Below are 21,092 nucleotides of genomic sequence, written 5' to 3'. Positions count from 1 at the left end.
CACAGTGCTAAACTGGTTTGAATCCTACATAAAGAATAGGCACTACTTTGTGTCTATAGGTAATTATGCATCGGAGCATAATTCTGGGGCCTTTTCTGTTTAAAGGAACACGCCGACTTATTGGGAATTTAGCTTATTCACTGTAACCCCCAGAGTAAGACAAGTCGATACATACCCTTCTCATCTCGGTGCGTGCTGTAACGCTGTCTGACGGCTCCAGCATTAGCTTAGCCTAGCACAGATCCTGCAGGTAACTGGTTCCAACTAGCCTACTGCTCCGAATTGTGACAAAAGTGACAAAATAACACCAACATGTTCCTATTTACATGTTGTGATTTGTATAGTCACAGCGTGTACAAAAAACAACGTAACATGAGACACAGCCATCTTCTAACAGTAAACAAACCGGGAACTATATTCTCAGACAGGCTTGCTGCGAGCATATCACTCTGCCCAAGTACTATATTCTTCCGCCTGAGAATATAGTTCCCGGTTTGTTTACAGTTAGAAGACGGCTCATTTACCGAATATGATTTGACAAAGAAAACCTGATGAATTTATAAAATATGTTATTGTGTTATGGATTTAATTGTCCAACAAAATATAAAGTCGTTAGAATGTGCTCCACGTCCACCATCTGTAACATTAAAAATACTAATGCATCACTGCGGTGGAAGAAGTATTCTGATCCTTCAATGAAGAAAAAGTACTAATAGCACTCTGTTAAAGTACTCTGTTACAAGTAAAAGTCCAAATGTAACTTAAGTATGTATCATCAGGAAAATGTAGTGTAAGTATTAAAAGTAAAAGTACTCTGTAATCTGTGCAAAAGGCTGAAGTGCTGTGAGCATGGACAGAGCATGTACAGCAAGTGTTCTCAGGCCACGCCCCCTTTTTCCAACATGTTGAGACATGCCCTGGCTTGCAGAGGGCATGTCAGTTGAGTTTCAGTTTATCAGTTAAGTTTCAGGTGGTGTTCGTGTGCGTCAGTGACCACAACAAAAGTTACAATTATATTATATAGATAAGTTAATATTAGCAATTTATTATCGAATTTACAGTAAGTGACAGCCTTTATCTCCATCGTATAGCTTTTATGGCATTCTTATGGTAGTTTCCATTTTCAGGACATGTTTAGCACTGTATATTTAAGTAATGTTAGGTTGTAAAAAGTTAAAACCATGCTTATGTTTTATGTTTTAAATAATAAATTGTATGCTGCAGTCAGGTTATGAAAATAGGAATGGAATCTAGAATTACTAGCCTACTAAGGTAAAAACAGCTGGCTATTTCTCTCCCCCTCTCTTCCTGTGTCTTGCAGATAGATTAGGTTAAAACCAACTATTAACATATGAAGAGAAACGTCTCTTTGAGTCTCCAACCTCCTGGTGCCTAGTCTGGGTTACAACAAAGGAAATGCAAACTCTGTAAACTTGAGTATAATCAGCACTACCAAGATAAATGACCTTGTCTGTGACCTGGAGTTAATCTAATCAGAGGTGTGTCCTTAACCTGAGAGACATCTGACCAATAGGGGAAGATTTCATTTGAGAAACCACCCAGATGTAGGGGAATAAATGTATGATCCGGGGAATGTCACAGAACTGTTTTTATGTGACTCCAAAAGGAGAAGCATGGATTCAGTCCGCTGTCAGCTGTGTTTTCATGTTGTTTTATTAAACCTTTTGCTTAACTTTCAATCTGACCCCAGCCTCTCCTCCTTCCTCCAGAAATCAGAACGAACACGTCTTTTAGAAATTTCTTAACAGTAACTAGGGAGTTATTAGCCTCAATTGTGTTTATGTTAGTTAAAGGTTGTTAAGAAATCTTAAGAAATAAAAGACGTGTTCGTTCTGATTTCTGGAGGAGGAAGGAGAGGCTGGGGGAATTGAAAGTTAACTAAAAGGTTTAATAAAACAACACAGTGAAAACGACAGTCAAAATACAAATGTTACACTGCAGCTGACAGCGGACTGATCTCATGCTCTCCTTGCGGAGTCACATAAAAACAGTCATGTGACATGACAAACAAATACACTGTAAACAGCAGACTCCAACTGCTTCCCTTGCAGGGTCACAGATTGAAGTCCTGAGACATTCCCCGGATCACACATTTATTCCCTAAATCTGGGTGGTTCCTCAAATGAAATCTTTTCCTATTGGTCAGATGTCTCTCAAAAGAAAGGTGTACGTTCCCAATCAATCCAACTATATGATTACACATTCTTTGTTCTAATGATGTCTGGCCTAGCAGGGGGTGGCTCCCCAAAAAGAGACAACAGTTACATTTCCTGTGGGGACAATGAGTCTCTTACAGTATGCTAAATAACAGCCATGACCTAATCAATTCTTTTAGAAACTTGAGTAGGTGGGAACCAGACCAATGCTGATTAGGTGTTGTTATTTGATTAGATCTAGCAAGTACATTGTTTTCAAAACATAAGCCGGGTTTTAACTTTTTAACTTCAACAAGGTCCCATGACATGGTGCTCTTTGGATGCTTTTATATAGGCATAGTGGTCCCCTAATACTGTATCTGAAGTCTCTTTTATATAGACCTTAGTGGTCCCCTAATACTGTATCTGAAGTCTCTTTTATATAGACCTTAGTGGTCCCCTAATACTGTATCTGAAGTCTCTTTTATATAGACCTTAGTGGTCCCCTAATACTGTATCTGAAGTCTCTTTTATATAGGCCTTAGTGGTCCCCTAATACTGTATCTGAAGTCTCTTTTATATAGACCTTAGTGGTCCCCTAATACTGTATCTGAAGTCTCTTTTATATAGACCTTAGTGGTCCCCTAATACTGTATCTGAAGTCTCTTTTATATAGACCTTAGTGGTCCCCTAATACTGTATCTGAAGTCTCTTTTATATAGACCTTAGTGGTCCCCTAATACTGTATCTGAAGTCTCTTTTATATAGACCTTAGTGGTCCCCTAATACTGTATCTGAAGTCTCTTTTATATAGACCTTAGTGGTCCCCTAATACTGTATCTGAAGTCGGACGCTGGCTACCCGCGGATGTTTGCTTTCCCCGTTCTTCTTTTCCTAAACCTTTTTACAATTCAAATATCATTATTTATTATAATCTATATATAATATATATTATATTATAAAGGTGTTGCATTGACGTTTGAGAATGTGCTGCCTGATGTCCGCCACCAGATGGCGCGCCCACAAGACGGACTGCCCGCGGACGGACACTGCCTGCCGGCCGGTGGTCTACAAAATTTCCCGGTAGATGTTTTGGTTCCACTCCGCCGCTGGGTTAAGGAAAAGGATAACGGGGAAAGCAAACGTAATTCGCGGGAAACAAGCCCATGTCTCTGGGGGACAACAGACGGTTGGGTTAAGAAAAACAGGGAAAAGCAAACTTCACACGCGGGAAAAGATCTCCGGTCAACTTGAAAGTCCTGTGTTTTCCCCTCATACCAATTGCCAGAGTGATAGAGAAATGGCTCTGCCAATTGCTATTTGGCAAGTGGGCGGAGTCAAACGTTTAGCTCCACCCACATTGAGCCACCCCTCGATCTGCGTACTGCAGTCAGGGCTTACTCAAGCAGAGAAAGGGGGGGTAACCTTGCTTGTTATGACCTCATAACAAGCCCAAAACGGCTCATCTGAGCTTTCATTTTCTCAAAGGCATAGCAGGATACCCAGGGCTCGGTTTACACCTATCACCATTTCTAGCCACTGGGGGACCATAGACAGTATACTTTACCAAAAGCAAGTACAGATCAAGGCTTACAGATGCCCATCTTGAAGTTGGACTCAGAGTTTCAACTGCAACGTCCATTAGAGCAAATGTGACTCAGCTTTGTGAGCACAAGCACCGCCAAGTATCTGGTAAGAAATAACACACAAATGGGCTCAAAGGTTGTGTTTGTTGAGGGCAATACAATAAGTTTAAATAGTTTACAGTTAAAATAACAGTTAAAATGTGGATGCAAATGTATACTTGTGTTTGAGAGTGTTATTTGTGGTGTTAGGTAATGCATTATGGTATTTCATTTATCAGTTCCTTGCCAGGTTTAAATAAGTTATGAGAGGACAATATTTTTATTTGGTGTGAAACACACACATATACCTGTTTTTATACTTTTTTTGTTTGTTTTTATAATTTGTATTAATATTTATTTTAGCATTATTTTATTTATAAGCTAAGGTTGCTAGCACAGGTGTCTAAAAAGGGATACAAATAAATTTGCACTTTCTGTTTTTGTTATACTGTATTTGAAATAATAAAAAACTTTTTGTCAATTTTCAGAAATATCCATTCTTTTTTTGTATTAATCATGAACACTGACATGGCCCTCCAATCAGATGACGTTGGCAGCAGTGACCCCCAGCTCATTTGAGTTTGAGACCCCTGGTGTACACAACCAATGTTCTCAATGCTGAGTTCATGTGCAGAGCCCCTGGTGATACTTGGAGAAAAGTCTCATCTTGTGTCGAGCCTTCTTAGTATTTCAAAAAATAGCGATTTGATGCGATCATAGTAGTGCCCCTAGCTCTCCCATTCAAAAGGTCATTTGACCGAAAACGAAAATACGGGAAATCTTAAAAGTGGCGTTTCCGTCCTAATAGACACAAAAGCTCTTTTGTTCCTGCTGCTATAGGTTTTGTTAATAATTCAATGTGAGATGTGGACTTTTCTGTAGTATGTATTTACTTGTGTTCTCCATCTATAGTGTCTTTTGTCTGTATGGCTTATGTGTCGTTTATGTTGCACTTTATTTGCTGCAAAACGAATTGCCCCTCGGGGATAATAAAGACTCCTTGACCTTGACCTTGACCTAATTATGCTATTAAACCAAAGTTTGACTCAGGTACATTCACAAAAACACCCTTGGTTGCATTTTGGCAAGAGTTACGATTTAAAAGGGCCTGCACTCGAAATACTGAAGTAAGAGGGCAAGCAGGGATTGACTCTACACAGCTCTCACAAAACGTTGCCCAATACTTGAAATATCTAGGCTTTATGATGGCCACATGCACCTGGTGACCTGGTGCAGTCAGAACAACCTGGAGCTAAATGCTCTGAATACAGTGGAAATAGTTGTGGACTTTAGGAAGGACGCAGCCCCCCCCCCCCCCATCACCCTGGTTGACTCCACAGACAACATTGTGGAGTCCTACCGCTTTCTGGGCGCCATCTTCTCCCAGGACCTCCAAAAAGTCCAGCAGAGGATGTACTTCCTGTGACAGTTCAACCTGTCAAAGACTATGATGGTGCACTTCTACACTGCTATCATTGAGTCTAGGGCTGCACAATATATAGATTTTTTTTTATCATCTTAGCAATATCAACTACCACATCATACACATCGCGAACGGCTGCGACATATTGAGTTAGAGATTTTTTTGTGTTGGTTAAAATAAAATAACTGCACATTACGATGTTACTGTAGACAAATCAAAACAAATAAATAAGGTAAAACCAAAAATGACCCATTATTTTACACAGTAAGTCTTTTATTGTTCATTATTTGTCACTTAAATGTGTGTTTCAAACCTTGGAGGTAAAAAATGTGAGTGTCTGTAAATATAAAAGTCAAGGCAGGCATTATTTCATTATGAGCAGACAGACATTTGAATCATACTTCATCAGCAAGTTGATATATATCAAGTGACTAAAATGTTTCCCTAAAACCCCTAAAAGTGTGTAAAAAGTCTTTAGATATTTATTGCCCAAAGGAATTTTATTTTTTCCAAATTTTCAAGCAGCTGATGTGCTGACTAAACCCGTGTACACACTACGTGACTGTGTGACAATGATTCAAACCACCAGTGTGGTGGTAGCATAACGGGGCTAATCCAACAATTTATGTGATCGTTCGAAAGGCTTGAAATGTCAGCGTGTTTTTAAAAAATGAACAAAGCCGGAATGCATCGAATCATCTCAATAAAATTGGGGTTAATTCATCTTCTTTTGTTAAATAGAGGATGTGGCAGATTAGACGCTTCACAGCAGGCGGAACCACTTTCCACAAGTAAATAAAAAAGATATATTCTAATTAAATGCTTTCTTGCATGTAAACGCACATCTTATATAATGTTTCAAAAAAAACAGTAAAAAAACATTACATTGTAGCTGAGAATCTTTCTCAAAATCAGACTGGAGCTAAACGGCGTCTCTGTCTTCAGTCTGTCTCAAAGGTTGGCAGCGGTTGGTATTTAGCTTTGGACCTCCTCGATCTGTAGATCACCACTCCGCATGCCAGGAGGCAGCCAACAATGAAGATGATGTTCAGGCCCATATTCAGGCTCGGGCCAGATGCTGAAATGGAAAATTTCATAAAAATATCAGGCCAGTGTGAATACCTGTGTCCAATAATGCACACTGAATTAATTTACATACGTGACCTCAGTGTATCTGGTGATTTGATAGTATATGCTGGTGTATGTACACACTCACCTTGGCTGTCAGAAGTTTTAGCCAGGTGCAAAGGTCCCTGGGAAATGGTGTGGCGGGAAGACTGGGCCACAGCTTCTCTTTTGACCCGAAGGTTCCCTGAGTTGGAGTTGATGCATCCCTGAGAACACCTGCTCCCGAGAACGCCAGTCTCACACAGGATGACCGAGCAAGTGATGTACACCTGCAGACACACAGAGGTAAAGTCGTAAAAAGTTCTATGTACTTTCTAAACAAAGTATGTTTGTCATGAAGACTATTGTGCAAGTGCATTTTCATTTAAGTAAGCTTTGCGTTAGTTCATGCAGGACACGGAAGTCATACGCCTGCTGATTAAATTATCATTCCTATCATAGACACACCAATCACAGCCATTCCTACATCAAGGTGATCCTTTTTAATGTGACTCCCTCCTCACTGGTCCCTGCTACACTGACGCTGCTTCACTCACTGTTGCTGCCGCTGGCAACGCTTTCCCTCCACCACCCCAGCCTCCACCTTACAAGTTCAGAGTCTTAACGTGAATCAAAGTTTAAAATGGTCTGCAATGTCTTTCTTATGGGTCACTCTTTTTTTTTTACCCAGGGGGTTTCTGCATGGTGCTTTCTGTCTCAGCTTAGCATGCTGCTTGGCTGGTCCAGGGAGCCTTATCAAGAGCAGAGCCATCAGCGCCAAGCATAGCTGTATTTCCATTTAGTGCAATAAATGGTTAAATCTATGACGAGAGTGTTCCTGACTGAACTGCTTAATTCCAACTCTCAGAGTCACTAAAATCTGATATTTTAACACCAACATAAGGGTTTTGATGTCAGGTATTTCCCAACGGTGGGACATTTTGTATTCACACCAAAGAGATGCCATTTAAAGAAGCTAAATAATTTTATTTGTTGAACACGGCAGAGTTGTTTTTTTTAAATTTATAATCATGCAATTAAATTATTTTTTTAGGTGGGGAAAGGTTGTGAATTTTTAAAGATATAATTTACATTATACATTATAACATACACCTTACCTGTTCATGAGCACCAATGAACTCAAAAGCCTCCATTCCAAATCTGAATTGAGATTTGGAGCTGTTGTAGATTTCCACCGTGTTGTCTCTTACACACCTGTGGCATGATGCAGATACAATGGTTAATAACTGGTAAAAAGAGACATTTCTGGTACCAAACCAAAGCCTTTTAACTGCGTACGCCTACCCATTTTCGATGATGGTGTAGCTGATGCGAGAGTTTGGGTTGTCATATGGAGTCGCCTTGCAGGACTCCACAAACAGCTCTGTGTTGGGGATGGAAGTGGTCGCCTCGATCTGCATGAAGATCATCTGTTTGAGGTACACCTCCACTGGGTAAGTGCTGCTTTCAATTTGTTTTCTGAACCGCTGGCTCTGGAAGAATTCAAACTGGAAGGTGAAAGCCCCGAAGCCCTTCTCTGTGAAGACGTACGGGTTCTTGTGCGTGAATCCCAGTGTCAGGTTGGATCGCTTTGGATAGGCGCAGGAAAAGACGATCTCAACGTCATTTTGTCTGGAAATGATTTCAGTTGGGTCACCGGATGTGATCATGTTTTTGAAGATGATGTTGTTTTCATCCTCCTAAAAATGAAAGAGAATTTAATTAGGAGAGGAAGCAATAGGAATAGTTGTTACTACATACAGTCTTATTAGATTAAAGAATAAATGGTAACACTTTACTTGAAGGTATCTACATAAGAGTGACATGACACTGTCATGAACACATGACACTGTCATGACACAGTCATGACACAGAACCCTAACCACAACCATAACCCTAACCATAACTTATCGTGACAAAACCGAATGACACTTACTAAAAGAAGCTTTATGTCATAAACATTTATGACTTGTTTATAATGTTTATGACACGTTCATGACAGTGTCATGTCACTCTTATGTAGATACCTTCAAGTAAAGCGTAACCGAATAAATTTAAGAACCATTAAATCTTCAAATGTGTTGATGAATGAAGCCGTTACTAGTGAGTTTGGAGACTGATATCTAAAATAAAATGCATTATGAATCTATTTTTACATGTTACAACCAAGAAGTTGTTTAAGTTTAGTTTGGTGCCCTCAGCTGTTTCAGCATCAAATGACCAAAATGGTCCATTTTCAACTTGGCTAGCAGACTGGAGCTGACAGTTAGCTTCAGCTAGTAGCACTTCTGGTACTTTGTTGTCGGTTTCAAAATCCACGGTCTATTTTGGCCAATTCTGGCGAGCCATTCATAACTAGTCGTAAGTCTAGCTACCTGGCATGCTGACTTTACATTGCTCTCCAACAAAGACAATTTAGCTATCAGAGCTAAATCGCAAAAACTAAAACCTGACCAGCCAAATAAACAATGAAACAAGTTGTGCTAAGCCAAAGAGTTTTAAGCCTGGAACAAAGTCAACCAACTACGAGATGAAATGTGACTATAAAACATTAGATTTTCTGCACAAGAACATTTTGGAAATGTAAAAAGTCAAAAGTACAAGAATGGGTACATAAACAACCATAGACTCCAATGGTAGCAATTCGCTAGTCGGTTTTGGATTCGGTAAACATTTCCATAGTAACAGTGAGCTCCACCAAACAGAGACATCGCAGTCACGCTTAGGATTGTGGGTAGTGTAGTATGGACTTGTGGCATCTACAGGGGAATGGGATTTTCACTTGTGGAACCACATTGTTTAGTTCTTTGATTAAAATAATTGCTGAATACAGATGTGGTACAGTTTTGCGTCTTGTACCTCTACGGTGGTTCCACATGTGTTCAGCGACATGACAGCCACCAGGTGGGTTGTGTTGGAGCGTGTTGTCAGGTTGCAGGAAGCATCGCTGAAGTCGTTCAGATGCAATTTGCCCTCGTTGTGTCTGATGAGGTAGGACTTCTCCACTTCCACCGTTATCGTAGTTTCATTGCATGTCACAGTGGTTTCTAAAAAAAAAAGGGTGAACATTTATTTGTGATGGGAAATGACGTTAAACTTGAAATCTATCCACTTTATGACAAACATACGCGACCCATCCATTAAAAGATATTAAACTATATCCCTAGAGTTAAAATAAAGTCAACTAACCATCGGATCCAACATCCACGATCACACAGCGTGGCTCTGATTGAAAGACTTGGTAATACCTAAAATATAACATTGGAGAGAATGGATAGTTTAATGATGAACTGTTGTGCCAGGGAATTGATGATCCAATGAGTTGATGCAAAAATGTACAAAAAACTAAAAATAAAGACTATTAGGTGTATAAAAACTCACGTGTCTCTTGCTTCTGAAACGAAGCAAATAGGAAAATGATCATTCAATTCATTTTCAGTTGGTGTCCAATTTATGATAAATTCTTCTGTGGAGATTTTCCGCTTTGAAATGCCCTTTGGTCCAGTGACAATCAAGTCATAAATCCTACAGGAGAAACAATGCTTTCATAACTTTGACATGGTTAATATTCTTCCAAAGGAAATTTAAAAACCTTGTCAAAAGTATCATATTGGTGCATATTACATTAGTGCATAAAAAAAAAAAACACATTACGGCAAAATTATACGATGATTTCACTATTCCTTACGTGGTGTATTGTGCTTCGGATTTGACTTTGATTTCGAGGGTGCGGTTGACATACGCAGGAAGATTCACTCCATTACGCGGAGTTGGTGACGAGAAAACGGGAAAGTAATCTCCATCAAGGCATGAAGGGGCATTGTGATAGTCCACTGAAAATCAGAAGGGAGGAGATTAAAAAAATGTATGAAATGTTAATATTCAAATCAGTCTTTTTAACAGGGGTGCAGCAGGGGGAGGGATTCTCAAAAGCCCGAAATATTTTAGGTTTATAAAATAACTTCAATGTTTTGTCACTTCCCTTCAGTGTCTTTGACTGGATCAGTAAATCAATGAAGAAAAAGATCTACTGCGAAACTATAGCCTTGTATCCTGAACTTTCAAGATTAGTAATGCTGTTTACGGCATTACGTTATGTAACTCAAAAATAGTATCAGACAATATCTGCCTCTTTTTAGGTGGCAAGAGTGAAAATAAGTCAGCATTAACATTTGTCCTGTTCTGGTTTTAGAATGATACAGACAGTCAAAGAGCTATTAGACACAAAATAGGATGTCAGCTCTACAGATTTGGCAACTATCATGTTTTTCCCAAAGTGATGTGCAGGTGTTTAGGCATTCTAAAATTAAATGGCTTGAAAAGTAGCGCATATAGCTGCTGCCTTACAGAGAATGCCGCAGGACCCCCTATATGGGTTTGATGTGCTGTTAACAATGTCTGGTTCCACCCCTGGTTGTTTGAATATATATAACATAACCATACCATAAACAGTGAACTGCAGAGGAAGCTTGCTCAAAGGAGCAATTGTTGTTCGGTAAGGCTGTGTGGTTGTTGGAGCGGCTGTGGTTGGAGCGACTGTTGTTGGAGCGACTGTTGTTGTTGGAGCGTCTGTTGTTGGAGCGACTGTTGTTGGAGCGTCTGTTGTTGGAGCGACTGTTGTTGGAGCGACTGTTGTTGGAGCGACTGTTGTTGGAGCTGTTGTTGGAGCAGCTGTTGTTGGAGCGACTGTTGTTGGAGCGACTGTTGTTGGAGCGACTGTTGTTGGAGCGACTGTTGTTGTTGGAGCGTCTGTTGTTGGAGCTGTTGTTGGAGCAGCTGTTGTTGGAGCGACTGTTGTTGGAGCGACTGTTGTTGTTGGAGCAGCTGTTGTTGGAGCGACTGTTGTTGGAGCGACTGTTGTTGCAGCTGTTGTTGGAGCAGCTGTTGTTGGAGCGACTGTTGTTGGAGCGACTGTTGTTGTTGGAGCGTCTGTTGTTGGAGCGGCTGTTGTTGGAGCGACTGTTGTTGGAGCAGCTGTTGTTGGAGCGGCTGTTGTTGGAGCGACTGTTGTTGGAGCAGCTGTTGTTGGAGCGACTGTTGTTGGAGCGACTGTTGTTGGAGCAGCTGTTGTTGGAGCGGCTGTTGTTGGAGCGACTGTTGTTGGAGCGGCTGTTGTTGGAGCAGCTGTTGTTGGAGCGTCTGTTGTTGGAGCATCTGTTGTTGGAGCAGCTGTTGTTGGAGCAGCTGTTGTTGGAGCGTCTGTTGTTGGAGCAGCTGTTGTTGGAGCAGCTGTTGTTGGAGCGGCTGTTGTTGGAGCAGCTGTTGTTGGAGCAGCTGTTGTTGGTGATCGTTTAAGCCTCAACACTGAAAGAGGGTGCTTTGTCGTGTAGGATCCATCAGAGTAGGACAGTGTAATGGGTTTGTTGGGAAAGTCCTCCACCACAAGCTCAATTGGATGGTTTCCATATTGATTACTGTTTATATACTTTAGGGAGCAGGAGTTCTGACAAAAAGGAGAGATACTTTCATTACACAATATGTATACCAACAACACAGTCTCACTCCCAGGGCGTCAAAAACTGAGGCTTGATCATGAGGTTTTGGTGCTAAAAGTAACCTTGAGCGTGCGTCAGACGCAGGTGGCTTTCAACTAATTCAGATGCAATCCCATCCACGGCGATATTTGACACTCTGGGTATTCCTTGGGGGTAATTTTAAAACACTGTTGGTAGGGATCACTTGGTGTCACTTTTTCAACGTGCAGGGTGAAACCACAGATCTTTCTATTCTGAATTTTTTATTCCTTTTCATATTTAAAAAAGAAAAACTTTCCTCAAGCCAAGAAAAGCGATTTAAAAACCTGTGATGTCACTACATTGTATAGTCTATGGACCGAGTGGGTGAGGCCAGCAAGAGAAACACAACTGGGCATATTCAGTGGGCCGAATATCATGGAAGTTTACAGGGTCTCAATTCGGATACTTCCCTGAGTACACTTACACTGTGTGCACTATTTACACACTTGTGTAGTGCCTACATTTTATCAGGTTAGTGTGTCGCACACAGCTGTTATGCACTGACCGAAAATTACTCTTCTTCTGTTTAATGGTAAATTGCAGTCGGGCGGAGCATTATCCCCGCCTATTGTTGTCCACCAAAACATTTACCAGCTTTTTTTCTCACTAACTTCTTTTAATAAATTTTCATCTTTAAGGTCTTAAGATGGCACAGACCAAATTTGAAGTTGATCGGATGAAATCTCTAGTAGAAGTTCGTTAAAGTACAACATGTGGAAATGGCCAAAATCACACTAATTTTGAACTTTCAATTCAAAATGGCATACTTCCTGTTTGGTTTAGGGTATAGCTCCAATTAGCTTTTTTGTACATCTTGACATGCTACATATGTGTACCACGTTTCATTAGTCTACGTTAAACGTACTGCAGGGGCTCCATTTATTTAATTTTGTAGGGGGCGCTAGCGAGCCATTTTTGTGCACCTATTCCCGAAACCTTAAAGTACATACATTTTCACCAGGCTTGATACAACCGTTCATTTTAGTGACTGTAAAGCCCCTCAAAAAGATGATTCATTTTCTGGACAAAGGAATAATAATAATTCCTTCAGTTTCAATATGCCGCTGTCGGTGCTCGTGCCCTAATTACATAGTTCGTTATAGTTCATGTTTTGCTATTTCAAGTAACCACTTCCTCACACATTCAGAAGTTTCAAAAATACGTTGGTGATCCCGTAGCTTTTGGTCTTTGCAAAGATGGCCCCCGTTGAGTGTGAGTAGTCTCTGCAGTAATGCACTGCATATGGCCAGATTTAACAGTATGCAAGTTGTGTAACAGTGGAATTTGGATGAATCAGAAAGCAAAAGGAGCTTAGCTTGCTAACACATAGCTAACATTAAATTACTAACATTTAACTTGCCCTCTCTTGTAGACATAGGTTGCTAAAATCATCAGTTGACATAATGTTTTTGCTTGGTTCAGTCACTTTGTTAGCGTTTCATCCCTTGGTTGCATATTGTGGCTCCGATTGTTTTTGTTGTCCCCTGTCTGTGGTCGTGGATTTCTGAGTATGCTGCGTTGCGATTTGTCTCTATATGATAATTTGATGTGATTTTAAAAGTATTTTTCATACTCGGAATGGTGTTGTGAGGTGTTATCATTAGATAGATAGATAGATAGATAGATAGATAGATAGATAGATAGATAGATAGATAGATAGATAGATAGATAGATGGATGGAAACTTTGGCCAATTCCTTACCTGATCTAAAGAGAAACCTGCAGTCAGCCCACACAGCCCACACTCATTTGTATTTGAGTTTGTTGGTACCCTGCATCTGACTTTGTCACCATCAGGATCAAAAACTGCCATGTTGAATGATCGTGGGCAGTTCCTCGTTACTCTGTAACAAGTGAATCAACTGAATCAGGAACAGTCTGTGGCTAAAAGAATATCTGATACAAAACAACCTCATCGTCCACCATCATGAAGATTGGTCTTTGACTAGACCTTAGCAGAATTTAACATTACTAGTACAGTGCCCATTTAAGATGTACCTGTAGTGTTATGTTATCAGCACACTTAAAGGGGTGATAGAATGATTGTATAGAATATTTCACACTGTTCCTTATGGTCTCCTAATAGGATATGTAACATTGGTTGGGCTGAAAATGGCCTGGTTGATATTTTATTGGCCCTTATGCATCCCTGTGTTTTGGCCCTATTTGTAACAAGAGCTTTTCTTCCAAATATGGTATGCTCGTGAATATTTAGATGAGCTGCGCGCTGATTGGTTGAGCGAATTGCCATACGCAGACATTAGAGATGCGCGCTGATTGGTGGAGCGAATCCCCAATACACATTAGAGAAGCGACAGAATCTCATATTCCAGACACTGCAATGTTTCATTACCAAATTCACTTCTGAGACTTTTTTATGTGAGAAATCAACTATATAAAGCTCAAATATGGGCCGTTTTACGAAAATTGATGGCTAATTGCAAATATGGTAAGACGTATGGTAAGTGTCGGACTTCAACGGCGGTGCTGCTGCCTCGCCGCCTGCCCAGCCTTCCTTCACAGACCCCGGCCTGCTGTCAGCTCCGTTAGGCTGGCAGCCCTGACAGAGCTCCAGGGGCCTGTAACTCCCCTCTTCCTGCTAGCTAAATGGCCCGTTGTGTGAGAGTGAGAGCGCAGTCAACGCGCTTGTTACACCAGCAATCTCTTACCACAAGTTACACACAATGTCACGCCACTTAGCTATACCACATATACCTAAATGTCTTATAAAGCTTACAACGGTGTCCGATTTCAAGTTAATTAATATTTGTGAAGTTTAGCTAGGTGTTTCGTTAGCTGCGACTGTCACTTCAATCCTATCTATGTGTAGCTACAAATCACGGATAGTTAGCTTCATTTTCGGCGTAATTCCGAATATATTTACAGTTTGAATTTCGTCACGCCAGTTATACCACATCTAACTAAATGTCTTATAAAGCTAACAACAGTGTCCGATTTCAAGGTAATGAATTTTTGTGAATTCCAGAGGAATTCTAAGAGGAGGCTAGCTAGCTCCAGCCAGCCGCAGGCTCTATCAATGAGACTCGCGGACAAGAGGCGTGTATTTCCCCAATCGTTTGTTTAAATAACTCAACACATTATAATTACACACATTAAAAGATTAACTGAAACCTGTGGTAAGAGATTGCTGGTGTAACAAGCTCGCTGACCGCGCTCTCACTCACATACACCGGGCATTTAGCTAGCAGGAAGAGGGGAGTTTCAGGCCCTGGAGCTCTGTCAGAGCACCAGCGTTTAGTTGTCTATTGCCCCAAGACACGGTGACTTTGCGCGGGTATGGAGTGCTGTGGGCTGCCAGCCGTGACGGAGCTCCACGTACCTCATAGCAGGCCGGGGTCTGTGAAGGAAGGCAGGCTGGGCGGCGAGGCAGCAACACAGGCAGCACCGGCGCTGAACTCCGATCAGTTTTGCATTCTATCACCCCTTTAAACAACCGGACCCAGAGGGAGTCAGTGAGATGGAGGAAGAGAGCTCTCTTTGCCCGTCTGCTCCGAGATGACGTTATCATCTGCTGTGTATAGTGTCTGGCTTTTGTTTGATATCTAGTTTTAGCAAAAATTTTATTGCAGAAGCCTACCTCTTTGTGAAATGCTCTGAGTAAATTTAATATGGGCTTGTATTGTGAACGGTAGACAAGAAAGAGCGAGCGTTATGGCAGCGCTTCTTTTGTCTTTTTTCCTCAACATTTATTGTGGGTTGTTTAGTTTTATTCCCAGTTTATTAATATCCAATATCCAACGCTGTCCAAACTGTTCCGAAATTCCAAGCCAAGTGTCATTCAGTTGGTTCAACACTTTGGTTTAGACTGAACGGTTTAATGGATTGTCATGAAATCTGGATCAGATATTGATGGTACCATGGGAATTAATCCTAATGACTTTTGTATTCCATCTAGCGCAATCAGCAGGTTCACAGTTTTGGTTGTGAGTGAAATGTCTCAACAACTTAAGGAATGCCATGAAATTTGGTACACACAACTATGTCTCCCAGGATGACTATGATTTTGATGAGCCCCTGATGTCTGCTTTAGCTCTATCTTTGTTTTTGAATGAAAAGCTTGCAACAATAATGACATTCCCATCAGGCTCAGTTGTACTTTGTGTGTATTGTGACCACAATACTATAAAAATAATGGAAAAAGCTTCCGGGCCTGAAAAGTGAAGCCAATTCGGAAGTGACTTAAAGCTGCATTCTATCTCATTTCCAGCAGGGGATGAGCCTCCAAAAAGAAGTCTGTTTCTATATAAGTCTATGATAAAATGAGCCTACCTCCCACTTTTCACAATTTTATTTATAGTATCAAATCATAACAAGAGTTATCTCAGGACACTTTACAGATGGAGTAGGTCTAGACCACACTCTATAATTTACCTCAGATTAGATTTTTATATTGAGTTTGTGGTCTCAATCTCTAGTTTCAAGTCTTCTTCAACACAGTATGATGTTCATTTTGTAAATTATGATCCCATTTATTTTAGAATAAACGATAAAGCAGGGGAAGCTTTGATAGAGGCTTAGCAATGCGTACATTAAAATAGACCTGAACCTTGTTTTTTGGTGTCCGTGTTTTCGTCTTAAACAATAAATCTCCACTGGATGACTCGGCTCAGAAGGGTTGAAAATTGGCAATTTTCCCTTTTTAGCATTTAGCTTAGCGCAGCGCCATCCCAACCATAAACAACACTGGCTGAGCTGCGTCATCCTCCCCAGCTCTGCCCTCTCTTCAAAAATCGTCATGTCCGGTTGCAAAAACACAAGATGGCAATAGCGGTATCGGCAAACTCAACACCTTTAAAACGACAGCCCACCAACCAATGGGTGACGTCACAGATGCTACGTCCACTATTTTTACAGTCTATGAATGTGACAATAGTAAAAATCATACCTGCCTTATAAACACTCTCCTGAATATTCTGTCTAGGACCAAAACCATTTAATCCACTAACTAGTTAAAGAAGCTGCATATATTTTTTAAAGTAAACAGCATGTCATTACCTGAGAACAGGCAGCATATCAGTGATGGGCGATCTGTTAGATTCACCAGTATCAGATCTGGTTCCCAGGTCCACATGTGCCGTCATTATCCAGTTAGCCATTGAGTTTTGGAAGTTTGATGCCCAGACGCCCAGACCGATGTAGGGACTGACATTAGTAGGGTATCTGTGTGAAAAAATAATGGAATAATGAGTACAATATAGCAAATAATTATCAATAAAATGGCACATTGGGAAGTAGCAATCCGATGTTAGCTCCAAACTATATTGACATGTTCTTAATTACAATACAAATGTTTGAAATTTCTTAATCAGTGTTTGAAAATGCCAGCCCAGTTTCTAATATGTGCTACAGCCTGCCCAGCTGCTGGTTTGAATTTGGTTGACCAATCACAACAGAGTGGGTCAGCTGACCAATCAGAGCAGACAGGGCTTTTCAGGAAGGCGGGCCAAGAGCTCGGACAGAGTGTTTCAGACAGAGGTGCTGCAGCAATGGGCAGTATGAGAAACATAATGTGTTTTTTGAGCATCAAAGCATGTAAACATATTCTAGTAGACACCAAGAGTACAAATATGATGCTAAAAAGGTATATAATAGAGGCTCTTTAAGAAATGCTATAAGTAATATCTCACCTAATCTCAAAGGGGAGGTTGCTGTTGAGGTTTATTTTGTTCACCGTGTCATATTGGCACCAGTAGAAACCCATGGAATTACTGTAAAAACCTGTGCTGGTGGTTTCGGTCTGGGTCCCACAGTCTCCAGAAGAGCACGAGTAGTAATTCAAATTGCAGTAAATTGTAGTTTGCTTGTTGTGAAGTTCCACCTGTAAAGAAATTATGCAAAGATAACACATGCAGCAATCGACCCACAGTTTGTTGAACTTTAGGCTAGCAAAAATGTAAAATGTGGAAAAGCAGGTGTTAAATACAGCTGCAAAGTATGTCATATATTTTTGAGTTGTGGGCAAAACAAGACATTTGAGGACGTCATTTTGGGCTTTGGGAAAAACATTTTTCACCATCTGGCAATTTTATAGACAAAACAACAAATCGATTAATTGAGAAAACAATTAACAGATTAATCAACAATGAAGCCAGCCAAACTTTAAATTTACGTGTATAAGTGATCCGACTATCATAATTCATTATATTAGATTTAAGAGGAAATCTTCTTTTTCTCTGACAATGAAAATACCTCACTTAATCAGGATGTGTCTGGATACCCTCTAACGAGATTTGCTTGACACCCAACGTTTAACTTACCTTATAAGTCCCATCTGAATACTGTCCTTTTGGGGTGAAGGTCAGTGATCCGCCATAGTACGAGTAGTACCATGCAGATGCAGATGAGAGCATGAGCAGCAGATGCAGCAGCAGCACTGTGAGAGAAGCCATCCTCCTGAGTGCCTCATCTTCAGCGGGATCTGCTACTTAAATACTCTTCTACAAGGAAATGAAGACACATACGTTTCCTTTCTAAATGATATGTTATAAGAATGAAGAATGTAGTAGGACTAGTTTCACCTGTGTTTTCAAAAGTTACCGGCATTCATATTCACTATCTGGCATCAGTCATCCTAAACCCAGAGCCAACTTTTCAGAAGAGGTTTAACTGTGCTTTTAGAAGATGCACTGCAGCCAACCATACTTTTAAGAATGTAACCCTGCTCATAATTCCCATTTTTACTTAATGTATCGGTAAATCTAATTTTTGTATCCTAATTACATATAAATAAATCGCTGTATTTAATGTATTCTGATACTCCTCAAACCTGGAGCTACTGGCATCAAATGAGAAACATTAAATGGCATGATGATTAGCAATGCAGTCAGTGTGTTTCAGTGGCGGGGGACTTGAGTCGCACGACTTGACTTGAGTCAGACTCGAGCCACAAATTTGAGGAGTTGAGACTTGCTTGACTTACATTTATAAACGGTTCATTATCGGTATTACTTTATCTCAGTGCAGCATTTGACACGGTCGACCATCACATATTAGACTGATTGGAAAACTGGGTTGGTCTTTCTGGCGCAGTGCTAAACTGGTTTGAATCCTACATAAAGAATAGGCACTACTTTGTGTCTATAGGTAATTATGCATCGGAGCATAATTCTGGGGCCTTTTCTGTTTAAAGGAACACGCCGACTTATTGGCTTATTCACCGTAACCCCCAGAGTAAGACAAGTCCATACATACCCTTCTCATCTCCGTGCGTGCTGTAACGCTGTCTGACGGTTCCAGCATTAGCTTAGCCTAGCACAGATCCTGCAGGTAACTGGTTCCAACTAGCCTACTGCTCCAAATTGTGACAAAATAACGCCAACATGTTCCTACGCTGTGACTCTATAAATCACAACATGTAAATAGGAACATGTTGGTGTTATTTTGTCACTTATTCGGAGCAGTAGGATTACTGGAACCATTCACCTGCATGTTCTGTGCTGGCCTGATGCCGCTGGAGCCGTCAGACAGCATTACAGCACGCACAGAGATGAGAAGGGTATGTATGGACTTATCTAACTCCGGGGGTTATGGAGAATAAGCTAAATTCCCAATAAGTCGGCATGTTCCTTTAACATCGACATGCTTCCACTGGCTCAGATTAAGGAAAACTACAAAATAAGTTACCATAGTTATGCGACAACACACATATTACATAACCCTATCACCAGGGGACTAGAGTCCAATACAAAAACTGAGTAAGTGCATTTAACAAATTAAGGACTGGATGTGGAGGTGGTTGTTTTTGGAGCAAAAGAGGAACGATTAAAAGTGAGTGCTTAGCTTCAAACGACAATGTTAAAAAACAACAATACCATAAATCTTGGTGTAGTCATGGACTCAGACCTGCATTTCAACAGCCACATTAAGACAATTACAAAGTCAGCCTATTATCATCTTATTATTATTACCTTAAGAATATATATATATATATAGGGTTAAAGGACTTATATCTCAGCAGGATTTGGGAAAACTTGTCCATGTTTTTATGTTTTGTAGACTTGACTACTGTAACGGTGTCTTTACAGGTCTCCCTAAAAAGTCAATCAGACAGCTGCAGCTGAATCACAACGCTACTGCTCGAGTCCTCACTAAAACCAAGAAAGTGGATCACATCACTCCTGTTCTGAAGTCTTTGCACTGGCTTCCAGTACCTCAAAAAATTGATTTCAAAATACTTTGGCTAGTTTATAAATCACTAAACGGTTTAGGGCCAAAATACATTTCTGATCTGTTACTACATTATGACCCACCCAGACCTCTCAGGTCGTCTGGGACAGGTCTACTTGTTGTCCCCAGAGTCAGAACTAAACAGGGGGAAGCAGCGTTCAGTTTTTATGCTCCACATATCTGGAACAAACTCCCAGAAAACTGCGGGTCTGCTGCAACTCTCAGTTCTTTTAAATCAAGGCTGAAGACCTTTCTTTTTGATGCAGTTGTTGATGTTTTTAATTTTTTAATCGTTATTAACTGATCTTTAAAGTTTTATGTAAAGCACTTTTAATTGCCCTGTTGCTGAAATGTGCGAAACAAATATAGCTGCCTTGCCTCGCTGCTGAGCCAACTCCAGCATGTCATTTCAATACGTAGAATGTACCGTTTACTGTCACGCCATGTTCTGAGAAACATTCTCACCTTTGTCTTCAGTGTCAAAAGAAATGTGACTTTGATAAACAGTACAAGAACAATGCATTCTCATGAACAGGTTCAGATGATATCGCCGCATGAAAACTTATGCACAACAATTTGTATGATACCTTGCGAGATTATGGTGACGGCCGACCAGTCACATGGAAGTTAAGTTCAGCCAAGAAAAGATGACTGTGAGCTGGGGACCGGTGACTGTGAGGTGAGGGTCCTGACACCAGTCGTTACAGTTAAGTTTAGCCGGCAAAAAGGTTAAATCAGTGTGTTTCAGTTGAAGTGAAATCAGCAGAAAAGCAACATGTCTGCCGAGGGTCAAAGGTCACAGAGACATGCAGAGTTCAGAGAGGATGACCGCCATGTTTGCTGATCTCTCTGAGTCCCAAACAGAAAGATATGTGACGTCTGCAGATCTGTGATCTGTGAGTCTTTCAGCAGATTTCTCACACTGAATATGACAAAAATAATTTTAAAGGTGCAACCTGTAAAATTTGTGTGACAAAGTTTAGCCGACCGGTCCTGTGACAGTTAAGTTTGGATGTTTTTATAGTTAACAGCCAAGAAAACATGACAGTGAGCCAGGTACTGGTGTGAATGGTCTTTAC

General features: G+C 40.6%; 1 protein-coding gene across 1 annotated transcript; it reads right to left on the bottom strand.

Moving 5' to 3' along the window:
- Positions 1–6,130: 6,130 nt before the first annotated feature.
- On the bottom strand, positions 6,131–18,236 carry LOC114556144 (uncharacterized). The gene is made up of 13 exons (XM_028579048.1): positions 18,105–18,236; positions 17,475–17,665; positions 16,843–17,007; positions 10,864–11,465; positions 10,755–10,832; positions 10,000–10,144; positions 9,693–9,836; positions 9,501–9,559; positions 9,171–9,358; positions 7,617–8,011; positions 7,430–7,526; positions 6,421–6,601; positions 6,131–6,282 (listed from the first exon to the last, which is right to left on the bottom strand). Exons 1-13 carry the CDS (start codon positions 18,234–18,236, stop codon positions 6,146–6,148), a joined length of 2,514 nt encoding a protein of 837 aa, XP_028434849.1. The 3' UTR covers positions 6,131–6,145.
- Between the last annotated feature and the right edge of the window lie 2,856 nt (positions 18,237–21,092).

This window comes from Perca flavescens, chromosome 1 (genome assembly GCF_004354835.1).
Source record: "Perca flavescens isolate YP-PL-M2 chromosome 1, PFLA_1.0, whole genome shotgun sequence".
Classification (NCBI taxonomy): Eukaryota; Metazoa; Chordata; class Actinopteri; order Perciformes; family Percidae; genus Perca; species Perca flavescens.
The sequence above is the reverse complement of the archived record's forward strand: the minus strand, read 5'-3'. Positions and strand labels throughout refer to the sequence as shown.